The sequence below is a fragment of the Neocloeon triangulifer genome, unplaced genomic scaffold (genome assembly GCF_031216515.1).
Source record: "Neocloeon triangulifer isolate White Clay Creek 2 clone unplaced genomic scaffold, ASM3121651v1 ptg000008l, whole genome shotgun sequence".
In the NCBI taxonomy this organism is placed as follows: Eukaryota; Metazoa; Arthropoda; class Insecta; order Ephemeroptera; family Baetidae; genus Neocloeon; species Neocloeon triangulifer.
Genome location: NW_026775550.1, coordinates 2,376,822 through 2,395,644, shown reverse-complemented (window position 1 = coordinate 2,395,644; position 18,823 = coordinate 2,376,822). Strand labels below are relative to the sequence as shown.

Genomic DNA, 18,823 nt, shown 5'->3' with positions numbered 1-18,823 from the left:
TAAATTAATTAAATACAATTTTTGACTTAATTTTTAAAACGCAGACTCGCCTTGATGATCTCGATGAAGGCGACCTTCGCAATCGCTGGGCTCACATTGTCGGTCTGCTCGGAAGTGGATCGCATCCCAACCTTCAGCAAATCGAAAATGTCAGAGACCTGTTTGCAGAGATCCAGCCCTTTGGTCTGGCTGGCCTGTGGGCCAATCACAAAAACGCGCTGGTCCGTCTTCATGGCATGCACATGGGTTGGAGGAGGCGAAAGAGGCTCAGGGATCGTGCCAAAATTCTCAGGGAAATGGATTTCATGATGGCACAGGAGGGCGTCACTGTCATGAGCAATGACGAACTTAGAAATGTAATTAATTTTATTTATTAATTCAAATTGAGATGGTAGTCTTTAAAAAGAATAACTGCATCAAGTGAAGAAGTGAATCTTCATGAAAATTCATTTTTAACTCTTCTACTGTTTTATAATTCAGTCATTGTAAAAGACGCTAATTTTTTTCCTCTTTCAACAGGCTTGTTTTCTAAGAGGCCTGAATCCGGTCAATGTGAAAACGGAAGACTTGGTGCTCTGGCTGCACAAGTGGACCCTGGTCAGCGGCAACGTCGACGATGACCACCTCTCCCTGATTTTGCACTTGCCAATTTTGATAGGATACAACCAGCCTTCCAATTGGGTGCTGCTCTATCAGCATAAAAATATGTGATTTGAACTAGAAACATTTAGTTACTAACGACTTGCAAGTCTGTACATAAACAACAGTCAAAGTCACTATTAAATAGATGCAAATAAATTATTATAACAGACAAGTTAATTTTCTCTGGTACTCTTCGTTTATTGTGTTCTCTTATATTGACATAATTTTTTTTTATTTAGCATAACTCTCTTTTAAACGATAATAGTATTTAGTAATAAAGATCAGTAACAAAGCCAGAAATTATAATAGTAAGATAAAAAACACGCGCTCTTGCGGAATGCTCGGGTTTACCCGTAATTGCTCCTTAGGTCATGGTGCCGAAGACAGGGTTGTGCCGGCAAATACTGGGACCGTATTCCTCGTAGGCGGCCTTGGTGTGGCACACCTGGTAAAATTCTGGCGTTGAAGCCAGCATTGAGCCTCCGAACCACACCTGAGATTTGAATTTATTAAAAAAAATTAAAATTTTAAGGGAAAAAGCTTACAGCATATCGCTGCATGTGATGAGAGATGACTTGCACTTCGATTGGCTTAGGGGTGATTCGGCCACCACTAAGAGTCTCACTAAGTCGCAGTCTGGCATCCACAGTGCGCTTGATGTCTCTCTGGAGGCGTCGGCCAAAGTCCTTGAACATGGTTGAACCTCCGGACAGCACGATGTTGTGATACAAGGGCCGACGCACGTCGATCGGACAGTTTTGAATTACGGTGTCCACAATTTCCGAGATTGGAGTGGTGAAGTCCGGGTTTGAAAACTACAAACAAGTTAAATCAAATTTCAAAGATAACTCAAAAGATTGGAGATTTACCTCCGGATGGAAGAAAATTTCTGGACCAAGGAAGCGCTCGTATCCCACATCTACTGCGAAGGGTTGTTTGGTTACTGCATTCATTCCGTCGAAACGCTTCATCCACTTTGACGGGTCGGAATCGTACTTGGCGAATTCCTTGGCGATGTCAGGACAAATGTAGCTGTAGCGCTCCTTGATTGCCTTGGCGGTTTCCAGAGACTGCTCAGGGGGAATGCCCACCTCTCGCTCTCTCAGCAGTGACTGGATGAAATAAGTGATGTTGCGTCCTAAAATAATTTGTATAATTAATAAAATAGCATGGAATTTTTCTTTTTAATCCAAACATCACACCTGCAATGGGAATGTGCTTGATGCAACTACCAATGACGTATCCCTCTGCGACTGGGATTACGTGAGTGACTCCGTCACCACTGTCGACGACGATACCAGTCAGGGTGCGGTTGGATGCACTCTGAGAGGCCCAGCTGGCGGCCAAAGCCAAAACAGCCTGCACAGCGATGTACAACCCGGGAACGTTGAAGGATTCAAACATGATTTCAGCCGTGTATTCTCGATTCTCAGGAGTGTTCAGAGGTGGCTCGGTGAGGAGGAAGTAGTGGTCCTCAGGTTCAGCTCTCAAATATCTGCAGGATTGGAAAATTTATTATATATTTTAATATCTATGAGTCAATAAAAACTTACTTAAAAATGCATTGTTCAAGGAATCTCTCCATCAAGTCCCAGTCCTCGACCAAACCGTGTCGGACCGGATATTTGACAGAGTAGCCGGTGGCCTCGAACGCCTCGTCCCCGATGAAGAAGTCGAGGTCCTCGACGCCCTTGGTCATTCTGCGCGCCGACTGATCGCCGACCTTGGCGTTCTCCCTGATGGCGATGGCCGAGGGCACGATGAACTGCGGCTCCTTGTTGCCCGCAAAGCCCATCTTCGAGTAGCTGCAATCGATTCATTATTTCAACACCCTTTTGCACACTTGGCCAGTTTCGACTTACCCGGTGCCGACGTCGATCACACATGGGGGCATTCGGCAGGCCATCTTGACTAAAAGTTGGCGCTCGGCTCCCTAATTCGCTCTAATTATTTACTTTTCTCAGCAGGAAGCAGAGGACATCTCAGTTTTGCCTTCTCTGTTTATCGCTGCCGCAGGAGAACCACCCAGGGGAGTGTCACGTGACGTCATCGCCGATGCTCACTTGTCTTCAAGGTTTCCGGGGCGGGAAAAGTCCAAGATGAGTGGATTCGTAGCAAATTTTTGTTTATCACGCAAATATTAATGAAAATAAAGATCCCTTATTATTGATTATCGTTGTGAAAAAAATTTTACCGCGATGAAGTTTTCAAAGCACGTTTTTATTAAGGGTTAGAGTGAGACAAAGGCTGCAGGTGCTCAAGGTTTGGCACGCGCCCTTGAAATGGTCTTATGCAAAACTCTCGTCCGCGATTGGTCGACGCCTTTTATTGGCAGACGTGTTTTCAGGTCACGTGATCCGCGGTTGGTGGAGTGTTTGTGTTGTTGACACTCGCTCAACCACCCTGCCGCTCGTGTTTGCAAGGTAATTCGGCACCCTTTGAGTCCCGACCGTGCAACTAACGCACCCTTTTTGCTCCGCAGGCCCTGGCCGAACCTAAATGAGGTGAATCTCTGCTCTTGCGGCGCCGCACGTTGCACTAATCGCGATCTCATTTCAGCTCGCCCAAAGGCTCGGTCAACGGCTTGGCCCCGAAGAGGCGGCCTGAGCAGCCTCACCATCCTTCGTCGCTGACGCCGCAGCACACGGAGCTCGTTGAGTTCATCTGCAACCGTAAATTTTGATCAAATTTTATTTTTTTCGTTATCCTGAACTGTTTTTGTCGGATTTCAGACTGGAACGTGGCCCTTCAGGAGACCGAGGTCAACAGGGCAGCTTTTTTCCAGCCCTCACCCACCCACAAGGACTCGAAGGCCGCCGACTCTGAGCATTTGGCGCAGCGGCCTCGCAACTCTTAACATTCCACCGACTGCTGTTATTTATTAATTCTTTTCTGTTTTCATTAATTTGTGACTTTTGTACATATTTACGTTTGACTGTTCAAACTTTTTTTCTAGTATAAACGATTAATTTACTGAAAATAATATCTTTTTTGAATTGTTTACTATCCAGTTAAATTTATAGTAACATGATGGTAATTTAAGAAAAAAAAAAAACAGTTAAAAATAATATGGAATAACTTTATTTTTAAGGCTGTAATATTTGTATAATTTTCAGTTAATTTTCTATTTTGACTTGAGCAAGAAGTCATTGGCATGCGCCAGTAGTATCACGTCATCAGTCTTGATATCAATCTTCACCACTGCCGAGTCCATGTTGCCGAATTTGAATAGCAAGTGGCTGCTCGGAGCTAGAAAAGTAGTGACCAGGTTTCCACCTGGATTCACCAGAAATGGCTTCAATTCCTTCAACTTGGCCTTGGCTGCTTCTTCAGGCAGAACAACCGACGCTTCAGGCCACTCTTTCATGTGTTCCCACATGGCCTTGGCCACCTGCTTTCTCGAGCCTCCAGGCATTGGCTGGAAAAGGCTCGCCAATCCAATGGTCAGGTCCTGCAGAGGACAGCAGTACGAACGGCCACTCATTTGAAATTCAGCCCGAGCTGCAAGGATGACAGGGTAAGGACGTTCAGGTGTATAAGCTCCAACTGCTTTGGTTTTCGAAGACACCCGCCCTATCAAAAGTGGTTCCATTTGTCCGAATGGTAAAAGGGGTTCAAAAAATACGGCTATTGCATTTAAGGGTTCGTTTTGTTCCGGAGTGACCAAAATATTAATTTTAATCTGGCGCTGCTTAGATGATTGAATTAGAGGCCAATACTCGGTGAGGACATCAGTCCCCTGAATTACTCGCTCAGACTTCTTTTCTTCAGGCACGTGAACTGGGGCTTTGCACACTTGCAGAGTCATCGCAGGAAGCTCCATTACTTTCACAGCCTGCGGTCTGTGGAATAAACCAGCAACCAGGCCCTTTTTCTGCGACCTCAACACTTCCCTGACCTTTGAGTCCGTCAGACAACCTAGCAGGGATTCAAAAGATACGACTCGAGCGGCCACATCTTCTTCCGGACACTTGGCAGCAACAGCAGAGAGCAGGGCAGTCATTTCTGTATTGAAGTCGGCAGGGTCGAAAACCTTGATTATTTGATGGCAAACGGACAAAAGTCTGTGGGCTGTGTTGGGAGAGAGGCCTTCCGAGGACGAGTTGACCAAGCGGGCCGCTAGACTGAGACTCTCTTTGGGCCGGGCAACGGCCGCACTTCTTGATGCAACTGCTTGTTTCAAAAGCATTATAAAGTGGGACAGATGCTTGGGGTGCGGAGGTTCAGTGGAAACCAAAGACGACATCAGATTCGAGGGCTCCAGCTCTGGCACAGTTTGAACCAACTGAAGAAAATGAGGGGCAAATGACAGATCCTTCAAAGTGAGATCCACAGCGACCCTTCAAAAATAAAATTAAAATAATATTTAATTATAGAAATGATTATACTTTTTGCAGACGTCTATTAGCTGTTCATTTCTTGATGCCAGGTAGAGAACTTTGGCATTTACAGATTTGTTTTTAGTGCTGGCTGCGTCTTCCACAATCGACTCCAATGCAGCAATTTCAGACTGGCTGCTTGGCTCGGCGAACATGATGGCTGCCTTTTTCAGTTTGCTGTGTGCACCGTCCGCCGGGGTGAAACTCGGAGAAGAAATGGGCAGGTTGGAGCGATTGCTGAAGTAAACTGCCATGTCCAATAGCACCAGCCTGACTGCCGCAGCAAGGCCAGGGTCTTTGCTCAGTCCGAGCAAGTGATTCAACAGACGCACCCGACCAAAGTCGTCCAGAAAGTGGGACAGTCGGACTGCGGCACACAAAGAAGATAAGTCGAAGGTGACCAGGATTTGTTGCAGGAATGGTCGGATGAGAAACGGAGTCGCCAAAGAGGCCAGACGAGCGGCCAAGAAAACGGCCGCAGGAGTTGATAGCAGGGGCAGCTGGGCTATCAGGAAAGCGGCAGTTTGTTCTTCAGTAGCCAAAAGGGATAGCAGCTGGAGGAGTGGCTGATGAGCAGCAGAGGCCTCAAAGGCCGCCAAGGTATCAATAACGGCCACACAAGGGCCCAGCAAGTCCTAAAAAATAAGAAAAGTTAAAATTGGCCTTTACAGTTAATTGGAACGTTTTACTTTAAAGCAAAGTTGAATTTCTGATAGACTAGTAGCAGCAACCGCTTTTAAATTTGCATCAGAACCATTGCAAAAGGACAGCAGCAAGTCTATGTGGTTTGCCATGGCAGCCTTAACAAGTTCTGGGCCGAACTGAATAAAAAAATAGAGAATTAATACAATATTAAAGTTTAAACCCTGTTTTAAACAATAAAAAGTATTGAAAACGTGAAATTTCCCTTGAATAATCTAGGAATTTTTAAATAAATTATGTAATCCTTATTTTATACCTTTGCATGGCAATTTAGCAAAAGGGCCGTGGCAGTGTGAATAGACTGAGATCGGATGAGACGGAGAGGATCATTCAAAAAGGCTTCATTGTTCTGCAAGGCTCGGAGAACATTCAAAGCCGCATTCAATCCAGTGACGTCAATTTCCAAAGACTCGAGTTGATAGAGAAGGTCCAACTTCAAAATGTCATCTGTACGGTCATTTAGAAGGCCCTGGAGAAAATTTGTAAACGAAAATTAAGCACAAATCAAAAGCACACAAAAAAAACATTAAACACCTTCAAAATTAATTTCAGATCTCGGTCAGTCATTTTTCAATAAAATTGTAAAATTTTCTTTAGATTAACATTTAAATTATGTATTAAGAAGCTAAGTTTGTGTAGTGTACTGTGCAGTGGCGATTTTTTTCTTGACAGGAGACCGGAGTGCATAAAAAATTAAAAATAATTATTTTTATCTGAGAAAAACAGCGATCGAGGATCGAGTTGCGATTTGCTATGCAAAAGTGGGCGGGTGTGAGTCATTGAGTATAGATTGTACACTACCAGCCTTTCATAATTATCCAACTATCTCGAGTTTTAACTGCTTTTTTTCATTAATTAACTGTAAAAAATACTTCAATACTGCTCAAATTACAAAAAAATATTTATTTTATATAATTATAGGGTTTCTGTAGAGATTATATGAGATTTAATTACATCGGCGAAACTTTACAATGTTGGCAACACTATCGGTTAAATGGCCAGAAACAACCAGAAGTGAGACCCAAGCCCGAGAAGTGAGACCAAAAGCTGTTTTTCTGTGGTCCCCGCGTCGTAGGAAGGACGCCAATTCGAAAGGATTGTCCAGCGTCCGAAAAAGGTCACCACGAGCAGATCTGCGGGAAACTTTACGACAGTTTTTGTCTGCAAATCGTCCGATCGAACGCATAAAAATAAGGTGCATATTAATTCATACGCGTTTTCCTCCCCGTCGTGAAACTTTCCAGCTGCTATTTTTATTTTTGACTTGACATTTTCAGCCGGCTTTCGCTCTCACTTGTATGGCTGCGTTGAATTCAATCGATGCGAAAGTCGTTTAATTGACAAATTTCGACGCTAATGCGTGTGGCCGTTTTATCTCACAAACAATTCGTTTTAGAGGGAGAGTGCTACATTTTTCCGTCGCTTTTTGGTCTTTGTGTGTTAATTAACATTTTTCTTCACTATGTTTGTTCCATAATTTATTTTAAATAGCATTTTGACTTTATTATAAGATCATTTCAAAGCCATTAGCACCATTATTTATTCTAGTTTGATATATTATGTCATGCATTTTTATTTTTTTATTCGATCTTTGTCATTAATTTTTTACGGTAGCAAAAGAGATCAAGATCAGCAAGAAACCTTGACTTTTTGCTCTGATACTTCACGGGAAGTCCTAATTATGCAAATTTTTCTGTTGAATCACCCTCATTTCGAATATATTAAAAAATTATTGTTTTTTTGTTTGTTAAAAATTAATTATTTAACTTACTTTATTTGCTAGAATTGTGTTTGGTGACGAATTTTGTTAATTGAAATTCCGTGCTCATTCCCAGCAGGTGAATAGTACATAAAATGGGCAAGATATCTCGTAAGGTGAAGGCGAAGGTTGCTAAAATTAGACACGAAACTTCTAAAGCCACAGCAACTTCTCCGCCTGGTAAAAACAGCAGTACTTTTTGTCTTTTTCTTCATGTAATTATTTCTGTGTGTTTTCGGTTCACATTATTTTCAATTTTCATTAGGTTGGAAAAAACCTTGCGTAGAAATTTTCGTGTTATTAGAATTTAAGTGAAACTTAGAAAATTGAATGAATAATATTGTTACAAATTTCAACCATTTTTTATTTACAAGGGATAATTATTTCTTCATCTCGCTTTCTTCCTATGAATTCTGTGAGTCACAGTTCAGTTCACATAGCAAATTATTTTCATAATGATATATATGTATACTGGTTTCAACAACTGTTTCCTGCACTTTCTTATTAAATTATTTCTGGCTGATACAAGGAAATCAACATATATCGACTTGATGAAGTTTCTTATCATGCAAAAGTCACGTGTTAATGCAATGCTAATGTAAATCGCAGGAAACGTCGGTTTTGGACAGGAAACCAAAGCAGATAAAAAGTTTCAGCTCAGCGCTCGAGAACCTTTATTTAGAATGAATTTTTTTACCCTTTCCCCTTTTCTTACACATGATGCACGTGATAGATTTCATCAGCCAGATTTTAGTGTCAATGTCAGTTTGAAGCCCTGCGGACGTGAAAATAAATTGAAATTGAACTTGCAGAGCGAAGAATGTCGTGGTGGAAACAAGCGCGCGCCAAGTGGCTCTCCTTCCTGCGCCGACTGGTTGACCTGCTCAGCGGTATCCTCTTCAGGGCCACCTACGCCATCAAGGGCAGGACTGCCATGCCGCCCATCAAGAATTTGCTTCTCCTGGAACCGGCGACATCGATAGCCGCGAAAATCAGATCGCGGAAGGTAAGAATTAAAAATACTTTTATTTTATCAAAATTTAATTTTTATAAATTCAAAGCTGACAAGTGAAGAGGTGGTGAAGGCTTTTATCAATCGGATCGAAGAAATCAATCCCGTTTTGAATTGTGTCGTGGACCATCGCTTTGAGGAGGCCCTGGAGGAGGCAAGGGCTGTGGACCGAATGCTCGCAACAACAAAGAAGACGCCGGAGGAAATCCTGAAAGAGACCCCTTTTCTGGGAGTACCTTTTTCAACCAAAGACGCCATCATGGTTGAAGGTAAATAATTTATCAATTTCTTATTCTAGAAAATCTTTTATATTTTTGTGGAAAAAATTGAAATTTCTATCTTTTTCGAAAGGAATGAGTTTTACCGCTGGACTGCATTGCCGGAAACACATCAGAGGTTCTGAAGATGCTGAGACTGTGGCGCGTTTGAGGAAGGCAGGAGCAATTCCTCTTGCCATCACAAACACCTCCGAGGTGTGCATGTGGTGGGAGAGCCACAATCGGGTGCACGGCCGCACCAACAACCCTTACGACACAAGCAGAATTGTCGGAGGCTCATCAGGTGGAGAAGCCTGCATCCAGGCTGCAGCAGGTTTGTAATATTTTCTTTCAAAATAACCTTTTTTATATAATTTGTCTTGAAATTTTGAAGGAACTCCAATGGGTCTTGGCTCTGACATTGGGGGTTCGATTCGCATGCCTTGCTTCTTCAATGGAATTTTCGGCCACAAACCCACAAGAGGCACAATTTCTAATCACGGAGAGTGGCCAGTGGCCTCCGAAACTCACGAGACTTACCTCGGCACAGGGCCTATGTGCAAGTTTGCCACCGATTTGCTGCCCATGGTTAAAGTTCTGGCCCACCGTGATTTACAATTGGACAGGAAGGTTGAGCTCAGACGCCTTCGCATTTATTACATGGAAGACGACGGTGGAAATCCACATGTTAGTCCAGTCGACGCTGAAATCAAACAGAGCATGCGGAAAGTCCTCGACTACCTCGCACAAGCCCACGGTCTCAAGCCCACAAAGGTGCCAAAATTTCTCTTACTTATATTATTGTATTTAATAATATTTTGATAATTCATCTAGATTGACTTGCCAAGGTTACGACGAGCTGTTTCCATTTGGTTGGCCAAAATGAACATTGTCGGAACTCCTGACTTTTGCCAGCAATTAGCAAATTGCGAGGTGAGAAGAAGTCCACAATTTGTTTTTCTTAAATTCTCACTATCATTTATTTTAGGGTTCGATCAATTTGGGATGGGAACTCATGAAGTGGACAGTTGGACAGTCGAATCACACATTCATTGCTCTAATGACTGCCTTGACTGAGAAAATGGGCGTGCAGCCTGGAACCCCCGGCTACGATCGCCTCTTCTCCATGTGCCAAGAGCTGCACGACGAAATGCAAGCCCTCCTAGGAGAGGAGGGTGTTTTTTTCTACCCCACTCATCCGACGCCTGCACCGTACCACAACGAACCCGTCTTGCGGCCATTCAACTTTTCTTACACTGCCATTATTAACGTTCTCGGCTTTCCAGCCACAGCAATTCCTCTGGGTCTTTCCTCCAACGGCCTTCCTATCGGCCTGCAGGTGGTTGGTGGCCTCCACCAAGACAGACTCACTCTGGCCATGGCTGTTGAGCTGGAAAAAGCCTTCGGTGGCTGGGTTCCACCGAAAATCGAAGTTTAATCGAGATTCAGACGATGAGCTCTTATTCAAATGTCAATTTTTTGCTTTTTGGTGTACGTTGGCAACTGGATTGCTTTTTGTACCAATGGAACCACTTCTAAGCTCTGCAAAAATTTTATCCTTTTAGATATTGTGTGGAAACTCCTCTGTGGGTCTCTCAAATGTGTGGCTTAATCGTTCATGCTTCGTGTTCTTGAGAAGTTTTCAGAAATCTTTTTTAGTCGTTTCAGTGATTTACGTTAGGTTGATGCCGAGACTGTGAGATAAATATGTTATAAAATGTATGCTGGTGCATTTATAGTATTGGCGCCACTGAGGTGCCAATTGCGACGACTCATATGATCGATTGAGGCAACGACAGTCTTCATTCGTTCTCTTAATCACTTGATATTTATTAATTATACATCACACTTTGAAATGTTATATAACTATTATAATGTTCCATAATGATAATTATATGAAAATTCTATTGTCTTTATATTTGTAAAAACGTTCAATATACACTATGACATTTCATAAAAAATAATACAACGCCAAATTATACACACACTTATATCTTGATTTTATTTTAATAATTATGTGGACCATTATAATTGTATTTTGTCAATACATTTTACTTTTCTGCTATTAAATTTTTTACATAATCAATTGCCTAGCTCTCTCTTCTTGAAGTGGTTGCTTAAAAAAGACTTCAACTTTGTTGCTTATCATGATATATTTTATTATGAAATAAGCAGCGCGTATATATAGATAAGATAAGATATTTAGCTTAAGTCTATAGGTCAGTATTTTCAACGTTGTTTCAATCATATCAGTTTTTACTATTCAAACAATTATTTCTTATCAATATCATTTTGATCAAAGATTGACCAAATATGTTAAAATACATAATTATCACCCTGAGAAAAAAAAGCTGGAAAAAATCTAAAGCTAAACAAAAAATAATTATTCGAAAATTCTACTAGAAAAACATTTGAAATTTTTGCTAATTAATTTTTTTGATACTAAATATCACTGCCTGGTAATAAAAATTGTTCATTTGAGTGGTATCAAATGAAATGCGGTAAATTCAGTTGGCAGCAGTGCGTGGCAAATAATCAACATCGGCTGGAAGAAGTGGAGGAATCTGACAGGTGCCTCCTCCTCCTTCGTCGCCCTTTCTCTGTCGTACTGCTGCATTTGCTAGCAAAATAACATCGATCACGCGGTATATTGACTCCAATTTTTTTATCAAGGCTATAAAATTTGAATCATATTGCGCAGCCCAACCGCAGACACAGCAGCCGAGCACGCAGATTTGGCCCAGATTGACTTATTGGCTGTTTCCAAGTGTGGTGCTCTGCCCACCTTAAGTATGCGATGGGTGTCTTCAGCAAATTGCAGACAGTTCCATACAGTTGCCGCGACTACGCTCATCCATGGACAAATTCCTGCACGGACGCGGCCGCCGGCATCGGCTCGCATTCCGTGCAGGAGTGTCTGCGAATCTACGTCACTGTCTACACGGTATAAAATTAATTTGCAGCATGTTTAAATTTTCTTTGGTTCAAAGTTCAAACTAGAATATTTTTTCAATAAATAATTCATTAATGTTAATGTTTAATTTTCAGCTAGCCCTGTTGATGCGAGGCCGAGTGCCTACCAAGAAACAATTGCGCCAAACCATATTGGGCATCATCCAGTCGACGGCCTTTCTTAGCTGCCACGCATACTCCTTCATGCTGACTGTTTGCTCCTTGAGGCGGATCACCGGCAACTTCAACTACCTCACGGTGTCCTTTGTGCCCGCCTTCATTTCCAGCTTCTTTTCCATCATGATCGAGAGACCGTCGAGGAGAAGCCTTCTTTGCCTTTATGTTACCAACGTAGTATGTTGAAGTCCTTCAAAAACTTAAAAATATTTATTTATTTTGATCTTCCAGGCATCAGAGACCATTTTCAGAATGGCTGCGAGGCGGGGTCTCGTGAAGCCTATTCCCCATGGAGAGGTCTACATCTTCATGGCGGCACTTTCGTCGCTTCTGTACTTCTATCGATCACAGACCAGATCAGGAAATGATTCCGTTTACAGTTTAATTAGGTAAATTTATTGTGGTTCTCATGACACAGATTAACAATAGGGCATTTATTATTTTTTGCCTGTATTATTTTTAATATATTCTGTTTTAAAAGAATTAATAAAGGAAGTTGCAGTCATTATTTTCTACACAGGAAATAATTCTCTAAAATATCCATAATATTTTTTGCTTTGAAATCTTCATTGTAGCAATATAAACTAATTTGGAATCCAAATTCGCAGTTTCATAGTGGGGCCGTACGAACAAAAGGACTACAGGGAAGTTTTGGCTAATCCATCGCAGACCGGCTCAGCGTCCAGTCGGCGACCTTGGCTTTTGCTCTCCCTGACGCAAACTGTCAACGAGAGCCTTCGTCCTTTTGTTGAGTTTCTGAAGGCGCAGGGTCGTCACCCAGCGTGTCCCCATCCGCACAGCTGCCTGCACTACACTCTGCACGGGGCAGCCAAGCAGTTTGCGGTTGGATACGGTCTTCAGGCCTGCCTGAACCTGCTGCTACGCTTTAAGAAAATAGCCAGGAACCCTTCGATATTGGGTAGAATGCTTTTTGGAAAAGATGCCTACGGACTTGCTGCCTTCTTGGGTGGATTCTCAGGAATCTTCAGGGTTAGTTTTAACAATTTTTTTTTTAAATTGCAATTTTTATTAATTTAACTTTAATTAATATAAAATATATTAACAAATTTGTATTTTTTTTAGCTGGTCCTGTGCTTGTTACGACGCTCGACAGGCAACGATTCACCGAAGCTAGCAGTGCCTGCGGGGCTTTTGGCAGGCACCACCTTTGCTTTCTATCCGTCACCCACTGTGGCCCTTTACATGATGTGGAAAACCCTTCAGGTTGCCTACAACGCAGCCTCTGCCAAGGGCTACCTACCTGAGCTGCCGTGGGCCACAATTCTACTTTATTGCTTCTCGACTGCCGTTTTGTTCCACGCCGCTGTCCTTGAGCCGCGCAGCCTGCGACCGTCGTACTGGAGATTCCTTCTTGGTATTTCCGGAGGAAGGTAAATCAACTTTCTGTCAGTTTGTATATCTTACACTTGAGCTTGTTTTAATTTCCTACTATTAGCATCGATTTCCCTCTAATGCACGTAATTCTTTTCATCTAACCTTTCACTGTATCATTTGTTTGTGCTCGTTTGTAAACGTTTGGTGCTTGTGTCAGGTTTTTCGACATCAATCGCGAGTGCCTGACTAAGTATGGGACCAGCAACACATCTGTGTGAGCGCGCGCCCACCAAATGTGAGTCGACGTGCCCTCGACATGCTTTTGACTGCATTTTCTCAATTTCCAACAGATGCAGCGAAACCAATAAGATGGCGTGTGCAATGCTAGGCCTTCCAATGAATGCAATGTGATCCCAAAGCACAACAGCAGGGTTAGTTGTTGATTGTTATTATTTTTGTACAGAAATAAACAACATATGGTTTTTTTGACAATAACAAATCAAAAGCGTTTTATTCCCAACTGTCGAAATTCAGTTCCAAGTTAACAAATCCCTGTTGCCAGGGCAGTCTTCCAATAGCCTCTGCATTCCATTCATCTACATTGAAGAAAATTAGTGATGGATTGAATCATAAAATTAAATTTAACTGACCCAAGCGTATCCATCTGCAACCTTGTTCCAATTGAGGCGCTTTTTCTACTAAATCGTCCAATGTTTGAATGTCTCCCTGAACCTCAGCTGGGGAAGGTTGCTCTCCAAAATATATGCTCCAGATTTGCAAAATTTTGTCCCTTGTAGTTGCTTCCGTTTCAGCAAATGATAACAACCTGAATATAAATAAGAGTTATTTCAGTTTGGAATTTTAACCGCTTTAAGTTAAAAACAATTTTTACCTTTCAATGTAAATTCTAGCATTTTTGTTTGGGTTTGCGGCTACGGAGGTGGTGAGAGATTTCAACTCCTCTATTGACGGCGCTGCCACAAATAGGGGCCACTCCAGTTCCAGTCCGACGGCCTGCCTTGCGTCCGTCTCAACTTGCAGCTCTGGGTGCTCCTCCCTTTTTTTCTGCAAAAACCTTGCAAGGCTGGACGTTTCTTTGACCACCACTCCTGACAAGTACAACTTCTTCTGTGCCGCCCGCAGCTTTTGCACTCGTTCCAATAAATACAAATTCCATAAGGCAGCCAGTCTGGAATTTTTCTCGTGCAATTTTAAAATGAGCTGCGGCAAAAAGCGAGCAGCATGCAGGGCGCCTAGCAAGGGTCTCCACTGGGCAATCAACAACTCGGGCAATTCCTCCTTGCCGTAGAGACCAGGGGGAGGCGTCAGGAAAGTTTGACTGGACAAAATTGCTGAGAGCAAATTTTCCGGTGAGGCGACGGTGGCATCTAAAATTTGTTGTTCTGCATTTTTAGCAGCTTCAGCCACAGAACGGACTCCAGCGTTGGCCAGTCTCAAGTTCTCGTCTGGAAGGGAGGAAATTTTCTTGTAGCCAACATGTTGACAGGCACATAAAGCTTCCCACTCGTCAACCTGTAAATTTAATTGCGATAAATTTTAGCAGTCGAAAATTAATTTTCCTACAATTTCCGCTATCTGAGGTACAGATGGGCTCCAGTCAAGTGGTTCCTCATTCCAATAGTGCCATCGTAGCCAGTCGAGAGCAAAATTTGCAGCTTTCAACAACGGCTCGAGGGCAGGAACGGATTTTCCGTGGGCAGCCTCGTGTCTCAGTTTAACAATCCAGCCTGGAATGTCTGCGCTCTTGGCTTTCTCAAACATGGACTGATTGAAACTGTCTTTGCTGGCCGTAAGAGCGTGGTTCAGGAAACGAGTCAGAGCAGCACTCAGGGCTAATCGTTGTCCTAGGTCATCTAAAATTGCAGAATTTTCCGACGCTCGTTCTAGTGCGCAAAGAAGAACCATTGAAGTTTCAACTCCAACCGGAAGAGTGTCACACCTTCGTAAACAACATCATTTAAGAATTTATAGAAATTTATAGAAATTATTTATATAAACCTAGCTTTCCACAACCGCATCAAACTGAGGGCTTTTGAGTGATCGGCATCTTCACCGGCAATAAGCTTGGCTGCGATTCTCCACTCATCGCTGAGGAATATCACATAAAAATTAACTTGAAAATTGTAATTCATAGTGCCTTGCCTTGAAAACCACGGGACGATCTGGCCAACGTCTTCACGTGACTCCATTTAATATCTGACGGTTTTCAAAAATTAAACCTTATCAAGAAGAAAATCGTGTTTAGGTCCTGACATGTGTCCGCGTCCGCATGTGTCCCAAGAACAAAAATAAAAATACGTGCAAATTACCAACTTACAAAAAACATTAGGTTACGGTAATTTTTATGTTTGTACCATATGGAAGACCATATTTTCAGTAAAAGTTTAAATTTAGTGTAAAACATCTAAAATAATATTGGTATAAAATTATTGAAAGAAATTTTAATAAGTTTATAGGTATTCTTGTTAATTTTTTCAATACTACAATTGGTAGCACTGCTTAGCCGAAATTCATCAAAACAAAGCTTCTCCAGCCGCCCGAAATATTTCGTCCTTCCTCAATCTCCATTTTTTCCGAGTACATAAACTGTTAAAACTGTTTGCGTTTGTTGAGTTGAATTAATTTAAATATCAACCATGTCTCCCGGCACGCTATGGACAAACAAGAATAAAAACGGAAAGGAGCCGTCCGAGACCAACACCGAAGAATCGGGCGACGAAAACACCAACGAGGCGGTAAAACAAATTTGTTTACATATGCAAAATATTTTAATTTTTTTTGGCACGAAAAATTTAATTTTTAAAATAACAATTTGGAAAATGATTATTTCTTTCCCATAGGACGAAACCTCGAGCATTGGAAGTGCGTCTACCACGGACAACACTTCTTCCCGCAGCGCTACACCAGTTCAGCGGGGCGCCAAACGCAAAGGTCGTTTCAGCAACCGGCGAAAGGCGGCAAAAACAATCGGGAAGCCCCTTTACAAGTTCACGTGCTACGCCAAGGAAGACCACGGCCAGCCCCTCTTTGGCGTTCAGTTCAACCACCACCTCAAGGACGGACAGCCAGTGGTGTTTGCCTGCGTCGGCGCCAACAGAGTGTCCATCTACGAGTGTCCTGAAGAGGGTGGCATCAAACTGCTCCAATGTTACGCCGACACTGACGTCAGTTTTATTTTATTAAATGCAATTGGAAATAAATTTGATCAATTTACAGGCATATGAAAATTATTACACTTGTGCATGGACCGTGGATGAGGACAGTGGCCGACCTCTGCTGGCTGTAGCTGGTTCCCGAGGAATCATCAGACTTTTCAGTCCTTCGCAGTCTGTATGCATCAAACACTACATCGGTCATGGACATGCAGTCAACGAGCTCAAGTTCCACCCTCAGGACCCAAATTTGCTCCTCTCAGTGTCCAAGGACCACGCTCTCCGGCTGTGGAACATCAAGACGGACATATGCCTTGCAATTTTCGGTGGCGTCGAGGGCCACCGAGATGAAGTTTTGAGTGCGGTAAATTAAAAATTATTCACTTTCTATCGATTCTTTATTTACTCGAGGAACTAACTCTGATCACAATTGCACACCAGTCCCTAGTCGTTTGACCCAAACTTGTATTTTTTTGCAGGATTTTGATTTGCGGGGCGATCGCATCATGTCCTGTGGAATGGACCACTCGTTGAAGTTGTGGAGCCTGGACAAGCCGCACATCAAGGATGCCATCAAGGAGTCGTACTCTTTCCGATCTGGCGCCCGACCGTTTAATTCGTTGAAGGAGCACTTCCCCGATTTTTCCACTCGAGATATTCACCGCAACTACGTCGACTGTGTCCGCTGGCTTGGAGACTTTGTTCTCTCCAAGTCTTGCGAAAACTGCATCGTCTGCTGGCAGCCGGGGCGTTTGGGCAAGCCTTTGAAGTTGAACGACTCGGCAGTCACTGTGCTCCACCGCTTCGACTACAAAGAATGCGAAATTTGGTAAACAAAATTTTTTACTTTAAAATTAATCTAAAAAACAATTTTAAATTTTTTAAGTTTTTTTTTTTTAATTTCTAACTGACTATTTAAAGGTTTGTCCGCTTTGCTATGGACCAACGACAGACAACTCTGGCGTTGGGCAATCAAGTGGGCCGCACTTATGTGTGGCAGTTCGACCAAGCGGACGAGCCAGGACAAGCTCGATGCCACCAGCTGCAGCACCCGAAGTGCACAACTGCCATTCGGCAAACAAGTTTGAGTCGTGACGGCCAAGTGCTGGTGTGCGTGTGCGACGATGGCTCTGTTTGGCGCTGGGACAGGTGCAGCGGCAACGCCTCCTAAGAGGACAGCTTCTGTATCCTCTGCGAGACAGACAGCGTCTGCTGCTTCTTGCCCTTTTTCCCTTCGGGCACCAGTACTAGCAGGGGACGAAAGTTTGCCAAAATGTTTTCTGTGGATCAATCAAGCATTAATTATTTCATTAGCATTTGGTAGCATTTTAAGAATTAGTTTAGAGTATTTATGTTTGTAATATAAATTTTTGATAATCAATAAACAAAAAAAAATTATTGTATTTCACCAGACTTTTTGATTTATCTTTTCTTATAATATGTTATATAATTGATGAAATAGTAGTGAGTTAATAGTTATTTCAGTTATGTAATCCAAGGTTTTAAAATTTGAATTGCATGTTTATGCAAATGTAATCAAATTATTTATGATGTAAAAAAAAACAGAACCCACCAACACACTCTGCTTCAAGCTTATATTGCTTTGCAATGTTCTCTTTACTCCACTTGAGTGGATCAGTCTGGTGATCGTAGATGAATTGGAGAACGTTTTTCAACGTAACTTTTCCTGGAGCAACTTCAGCCGGCTCCTCGAAGCCAAATTCTGGTCGTTGAGGAGAGTTCCTGGCCACAGGTAAAGGTCGATTTGAGGAAGGTTGCTGCTTAACGTCATGCTCTGGGTCGTGGGAAACGACGAAAACTGTTTTCAGTCTTTTGTCCAAGTCAGTCAGTTTTTTTGTTTGCTCTAACAAGACCTCCGGGTGTTCTACAAAGAAATCATTTTACTTTTTTGCCAAATGTTTTTGATCCAGTAAATTCACCTTTGACGATTCTCTCCAATTCTCTTTCGTCTGCCGGGTATCGTGGTGCGGGTTTTGGTTTGTCACGCGAAATAACTCGATGAGCTCGATTTTCAACATTGAAATCTCGTAAACCTTTGGTGGCCGTGTTGAAGACTCGACTTGCGGCATTCCCCATGACTTCGGATTTGAATTTTTTTGCGATTCAAGCTTCTGTAGGCCCAAATTAAATTAATTTCAATTTTTTTCGGCTTATATAATTTTTGCATATTTATACTCACCCTTCAGTCTGCCTGCAAATCTGTTTTTCTATTTTGCCCGTGGCCCCGTGTTGTGGTGTGGGATCGGCCTATGCGCCGGCGCACTAAGGACGAATTGGATTTTGCGAAAAGAAACCGGTTAAAAACACGTCGGTTACCGGTATCTTGAAAATTTCTGGTCAATTTTTCTTGGCGATTACCGATTACTTCATTAAAAAAACTGGAATTTTTTGTCCACGGGCAGTTGGGCTGACTA

The 18,823-nt window shown here is 42.5% G+C and overlaps 8 protein-coding genes across 11 annotated transcripts in view; 4 read left to right on the top strand and 4 right to left on the bottom strand.

Annotated features, from left to right (window-relative positions):
• Positions 1–829, top strand: part of LOC132194566 (LETM1 domain-containing protein 1) — a 33,530-nt gene extending 32,701 nt beyond the window's left edge. The window contains exons 5-6 of the mRNA XM_059615909.1: positions 45–356; positions 520–829. Coding sequence (XP_059471892.1) covers positions 45–356; positions 520–711 — 504 coding nt within the window. The 3' untranslated portion in view covers positions 712–829. The remainder of the gene's footprint in view (positions 1–44; positions 357–519) is intronic.
• LOC132194565 (actin-related protein 3) lies at positions 822–2,675 on the bottom strand. Its single transcript, XM_059615908.1, has 6 exons — positions 2,505–2,675; positions 2,196–2,447; positions 1,845–2,137; positions 1,512–1,780; positions 1,188–1,457; positions 822–1,135 (listed from the first exon to the last, which is right to left on the bottom strand). The coding sequence occupies exons 1-6, from the start codon at positions 2,546–2,548 to the stop codon at positions 1,007–1,009; spliced, it is 1,257 nt and encodes a 418-aa protein (XP_059471891.1). The 5' UTR covers positions 2,549–2,675; the 3' UTR covers positions 822–1,006.
• Positions 2,676–3,710: 1,035 nt separating this feature from the next.
• LOC132194711 (uncharacterized) lies at positions 3,711–6,495 on the bottom strand. Its single transcript, XM_059616163.1, has 5 exons — positions 6,258–6,495; positions 5,980–6,192; positions 5,711–5,842; positions 5,031–5,656; positions 3,711–4,982 (listed from the first exon to the last, which is right to left on the bottom strand). The coding sequence occupies exons 1-5, from the start codon at positions 6,288–6,290 to the stop codon at positions 3,767–3,769; spliced, it is 2,220 nt and encodes a 739-aa protein (XP_059472146.1). The 5' UTR covers positions 6,291–6,495; the 3' UTR covers positions 3,711–3,766.
• A 206-nt stretch (positions 6,496–6,701) lies between these two features.
• LOC132194712 (fatty-acid amide hydrolase 2) lies at positions 6,702–10,742 on the top strand. Of its 2 annotated transcripts, XM_059616164.1 has the most exons (8): positions 6,702–6,918; positions 7,559–7,662; positions 8,295–8,488; positions 8,544–8,763; positions 8,846–9,085; positions 9,146–9,525; positions 9,586–9,684; positions 9,740–10,742. In XM_059616164.1, the coding sequence occupies exons 2-8, from the start codon at positions 7,578–7,580 to the stop codon at positions 10,187–10,189; spliced, it is 1,668 nt and encodes a 555-aa protein (XP_059472147.1). In that variant the 5' UTR covers positions 6,702–6,918; positions 7,559–7,577; the 3' UTR covers positions 10,190–10,742. The 2 variants fall into 2 exon arrangements, with proteins under 2 accessions (XP_059472147.1, XP_059472148.1); XM_059616165.1 differs by lacking the exon at positions 7,559–7,662.
• A 507-nt stretch (positions 10,743–11,249) lies between these two features.
• On the top strand, positions 11,250–13,714 carry LOC132194991 (transmembrane protein 135-like). 3 transcript variants are annotated; one of them, XM_059616650.1, is made up of 8 exons: positions 11,251–11,396; positions 11,453–11,695; positions 11,800–12,057; positions 12,112–12,269; positions 12,489–12,870; positions 12,964–13,271; positions 13,433–13,510; positions 13,566–13,708. In XM_059616650.1, exons 2-7 carry the CDS (start codon positions 11,549–11,551, stop codon positions 13,491–13,493), a joined length of 1,314 nt encoding a protein of 437 aa, XP_059472633.1. In that variant the 5' UTR covers positions 11,251–11,396; positions 11,453–11,548; the 3' UTR covers positions 13,494–13,510; positions 13,566–13,708. The 3 variants fall into 3 exon arrangements, with proteins under 3 accessions (XP_059472634.1, XP_059472633.1, XP_059472631.1); XM_059616651.1 differs by lacking the exon at positions 13,433–13,510 and having other exon boundaries at positions 11,250–11,396; positions 13,566–13,714; XM_059616648.1 differs by having other exon boundaries at positions 13,433–13,686.
• LOC132194989 (uncharacterized) lies at positions 13,657–15,518 on the bottom strand. The gene is made up of 6 exons (XM_059616646.1): positions 15,379–15,518; positions 15,235–15,324; positions 14,800–15,175; positions 14,108–14,748; positions 13,866–14,041; positions 13,657–13,811 (listed from the first exon to the last, which is right to left on the bottom strand). Exons 1-6 carry the CDS (start codon positions 15,423–15,425, stop codon positions 13,726–13,728), a joined length of 1,416 nt encoding a protein of 471 aa, XP_059472629.1. The 5' UTR covers positions 15,426–15,518; the 3' UTR covers positions 13,657–13,725.
• A 209-nt stretch (positions 15,519–15,727) lies between these two features.
• On the top strand, positions 15,728–17,796 carry LOC132194990 (polycomb protein eed-A-like). The gene is made up of 5 exons (XM_059616647.1): positions 15,728–15,971; positions 16,077–16,400; positions 16,453–16,752; positions 16,868–17,217; positions 17,310–17,796. Exons 1-5 carry the CDS (start codon positions 15,873–15,875, stop codon positions 17,557–17,559), a joined length of 1,323 nt encoding a protein of 440 aa, XP_059472630.1. The 5' UTR covers positions 15,728–15,872; the 3' UTR covers positions 17,560–17,796.
• LOC132194993 (protein NDUFAF4 homolog) lies at positions 16,761–18,735 on the bottom strand. The gene is made up of 5 exons (XM_059616653.1): positions 18,589–18,735; positions 18,329–18,520; positions 17,962–18,273; positions 17,301–17,668; positions 16,761–17,196 (listed from the first exon to the last, which is right to left on the bottom strand). Exons 2-4 carry the CDS (start codon positions 18,483–18,485, stop codon positions 17,556–17,558), a joined length of 582 nt encoding a protein of 193 aa, XP_059472636.1. The 5' UTR covers positions 18,486–18,520; positions 18,589–18,735; the 3' UTR covers positions 16,761–17,196; positions 17,301–17,555.
• Between the last annotated feature and the right edge of the window lie 88 nt (positions 18,736–18,823).

Excerpts from the sequence above, each read along its gene's own strand:
- LOC132194565 (XM_059615908.1), bottom strand. The coding sequence starts at position 2,548 with ATGGCCTGCCGAATGCCCCCATGTGTGATCGACGTCGGCACCGG. Across the intron at positions 2,138-2,195 it reads CTTGAACAATGCATTTTTAA|ATATTTGAGAGCTGAACCTG; the intron begins GTAAGTTTTTAT and ends CCAATCCTGCAG. Across the intron at positions 1,136-1,187 it reads ATCACATGCAGCGATATGCT|GTGTGGTTCGGAGGCTCAAT; the intron begins GTAAGCTTTTTC and ends TTCAAATCTCAG.
- LOC132194711 (XM_059616163.1), bottom strand. The coding sequence starts at position 6,290 with ATGACTGACCGAGATCTGAAATTAATTTTGAAG. Across the intron at positions 6,193-6,257 it reads ATCTGAAATTAATTTTGAAG|GGCCTTCTAAATGACCGTAC; the intron begins GTGTTTAATGTT and ends AATTTTCTCCAG. Across the intron at positions 4,983-5,030 it reads CTAATAGACGTCTGCAAAAA|GGTCGCTGTGGATCTCACTT; the intron begins GTATAATCATTT and ends TTATTTTTGAAG.
- LOC132194712 (XM_059616164.1), top strand. The coding sequence starts at position 7,578 with ATGGGCAAGATATCTCGTAAGGTGAAGGCGAAGGTTGCTAAAATTAGA. Across the intron at positions 8,764-8,845 it reads AGACGCCATCATGGTTGAAG|GAATGAGTTTTACCGCTGGA; the intron begins GTAAATAATTTA and ends CTTTTTCGAAAG. Across the intron at positions 9,086-9,145 it reads CTGCATCCAGGCTGCAGCAG|GAACTCCAATGGGTCTTGGC; the intron begins GTTTGTAATATT and ends GAAATTTTGAAG.
- LOC132194991 (XM_059616651.1), top strand. The coding sequence starts at position 11,549 with ATGGGTGTCTTCAGCAAATTGCAGACAGTTCCATACAGTTGCCGCGAC. Across the intron at positions 12,058-12,111 it reads GCCTTTATGTTACCAACGTA|GCATCAGAGACCATTTTCAG; the intron begins GTATGTTGAAGT and ends TTGATCTTCCAG. Across the intron at positions 13,272-13,565 it reads CTTGGTATTTCCGGAGGAAG|ATGCAGCGAAACCAATAAGA; the intron begins GTAAATCAACTT and ends AATTTCCAACAG.
- LOC132194989 (XM_059616646.1), bottom strand. The coding sequence starts at position 15,425 with ATGGAGTCACGTGAAGACGTTGGCCAGATCGTCCCGTGGTTTTCAAG. Across the intron at positions 15,325-15,378 it reads ATCGTCCCGTGGTTTTCAAG|CGATGAGTGGAGAATCGCAG; the intron begins GCAAGGCACTAT and ends GATATTCCTCAG. Across the intron at positions 14,042-14,107 it reads GCTAGAATTTACATTGAAAG|GTTGTTATCATTTGCTGAAA; the intron begins GTAAAAATTGTT and ends ATTTATATTCAG.
- LOC132194990 (XM_059616647.1), top strand. The coding sequence starts at position 15,873 with ATGTCTCCCGGCACGCTATGGACAAACAAGAATAAAAACGGAAAGGAG. Across the intron at positions 16,401-16,452 it reads AATGTTACGCCGACACTGAC|GCATATGAAAATTATTACAC; the intron begins GTCAGTTTTATT and ends ATCAATTTACAG. Across the intron at positions 17,218-17,309 it reads TACAAAGAATGCGAAATTTG|GTTTGTCCGCTTTGCTATGG; the intron begins GTAAACAAAATT and ends GACTATTTAAAG.
- LOC132194993 (XM_059616653.1), bottom strand. The coding sequence starts at position 18,485 with ATGGGGAATGCCGCAAGTCGAGTCTTCAACACGGCCACCAAAGGTTTA. Across the intron at positions 18,274-18,328 it reads ATTGGAGAGAATCGTCAAAG|AACACCCGGAGGTCTTGTTA; the intron begins GTGAATTTACTG and ends ATTTCTTTGTAG. Across the intron at positions 17,669-17,961 it reads GCTTGAAGCAGAGTGTGTTG|AAAACATTTTGGCAAACTTT; the intron begins GTGGGTTCTGTT and ends ATTGATCCACAG.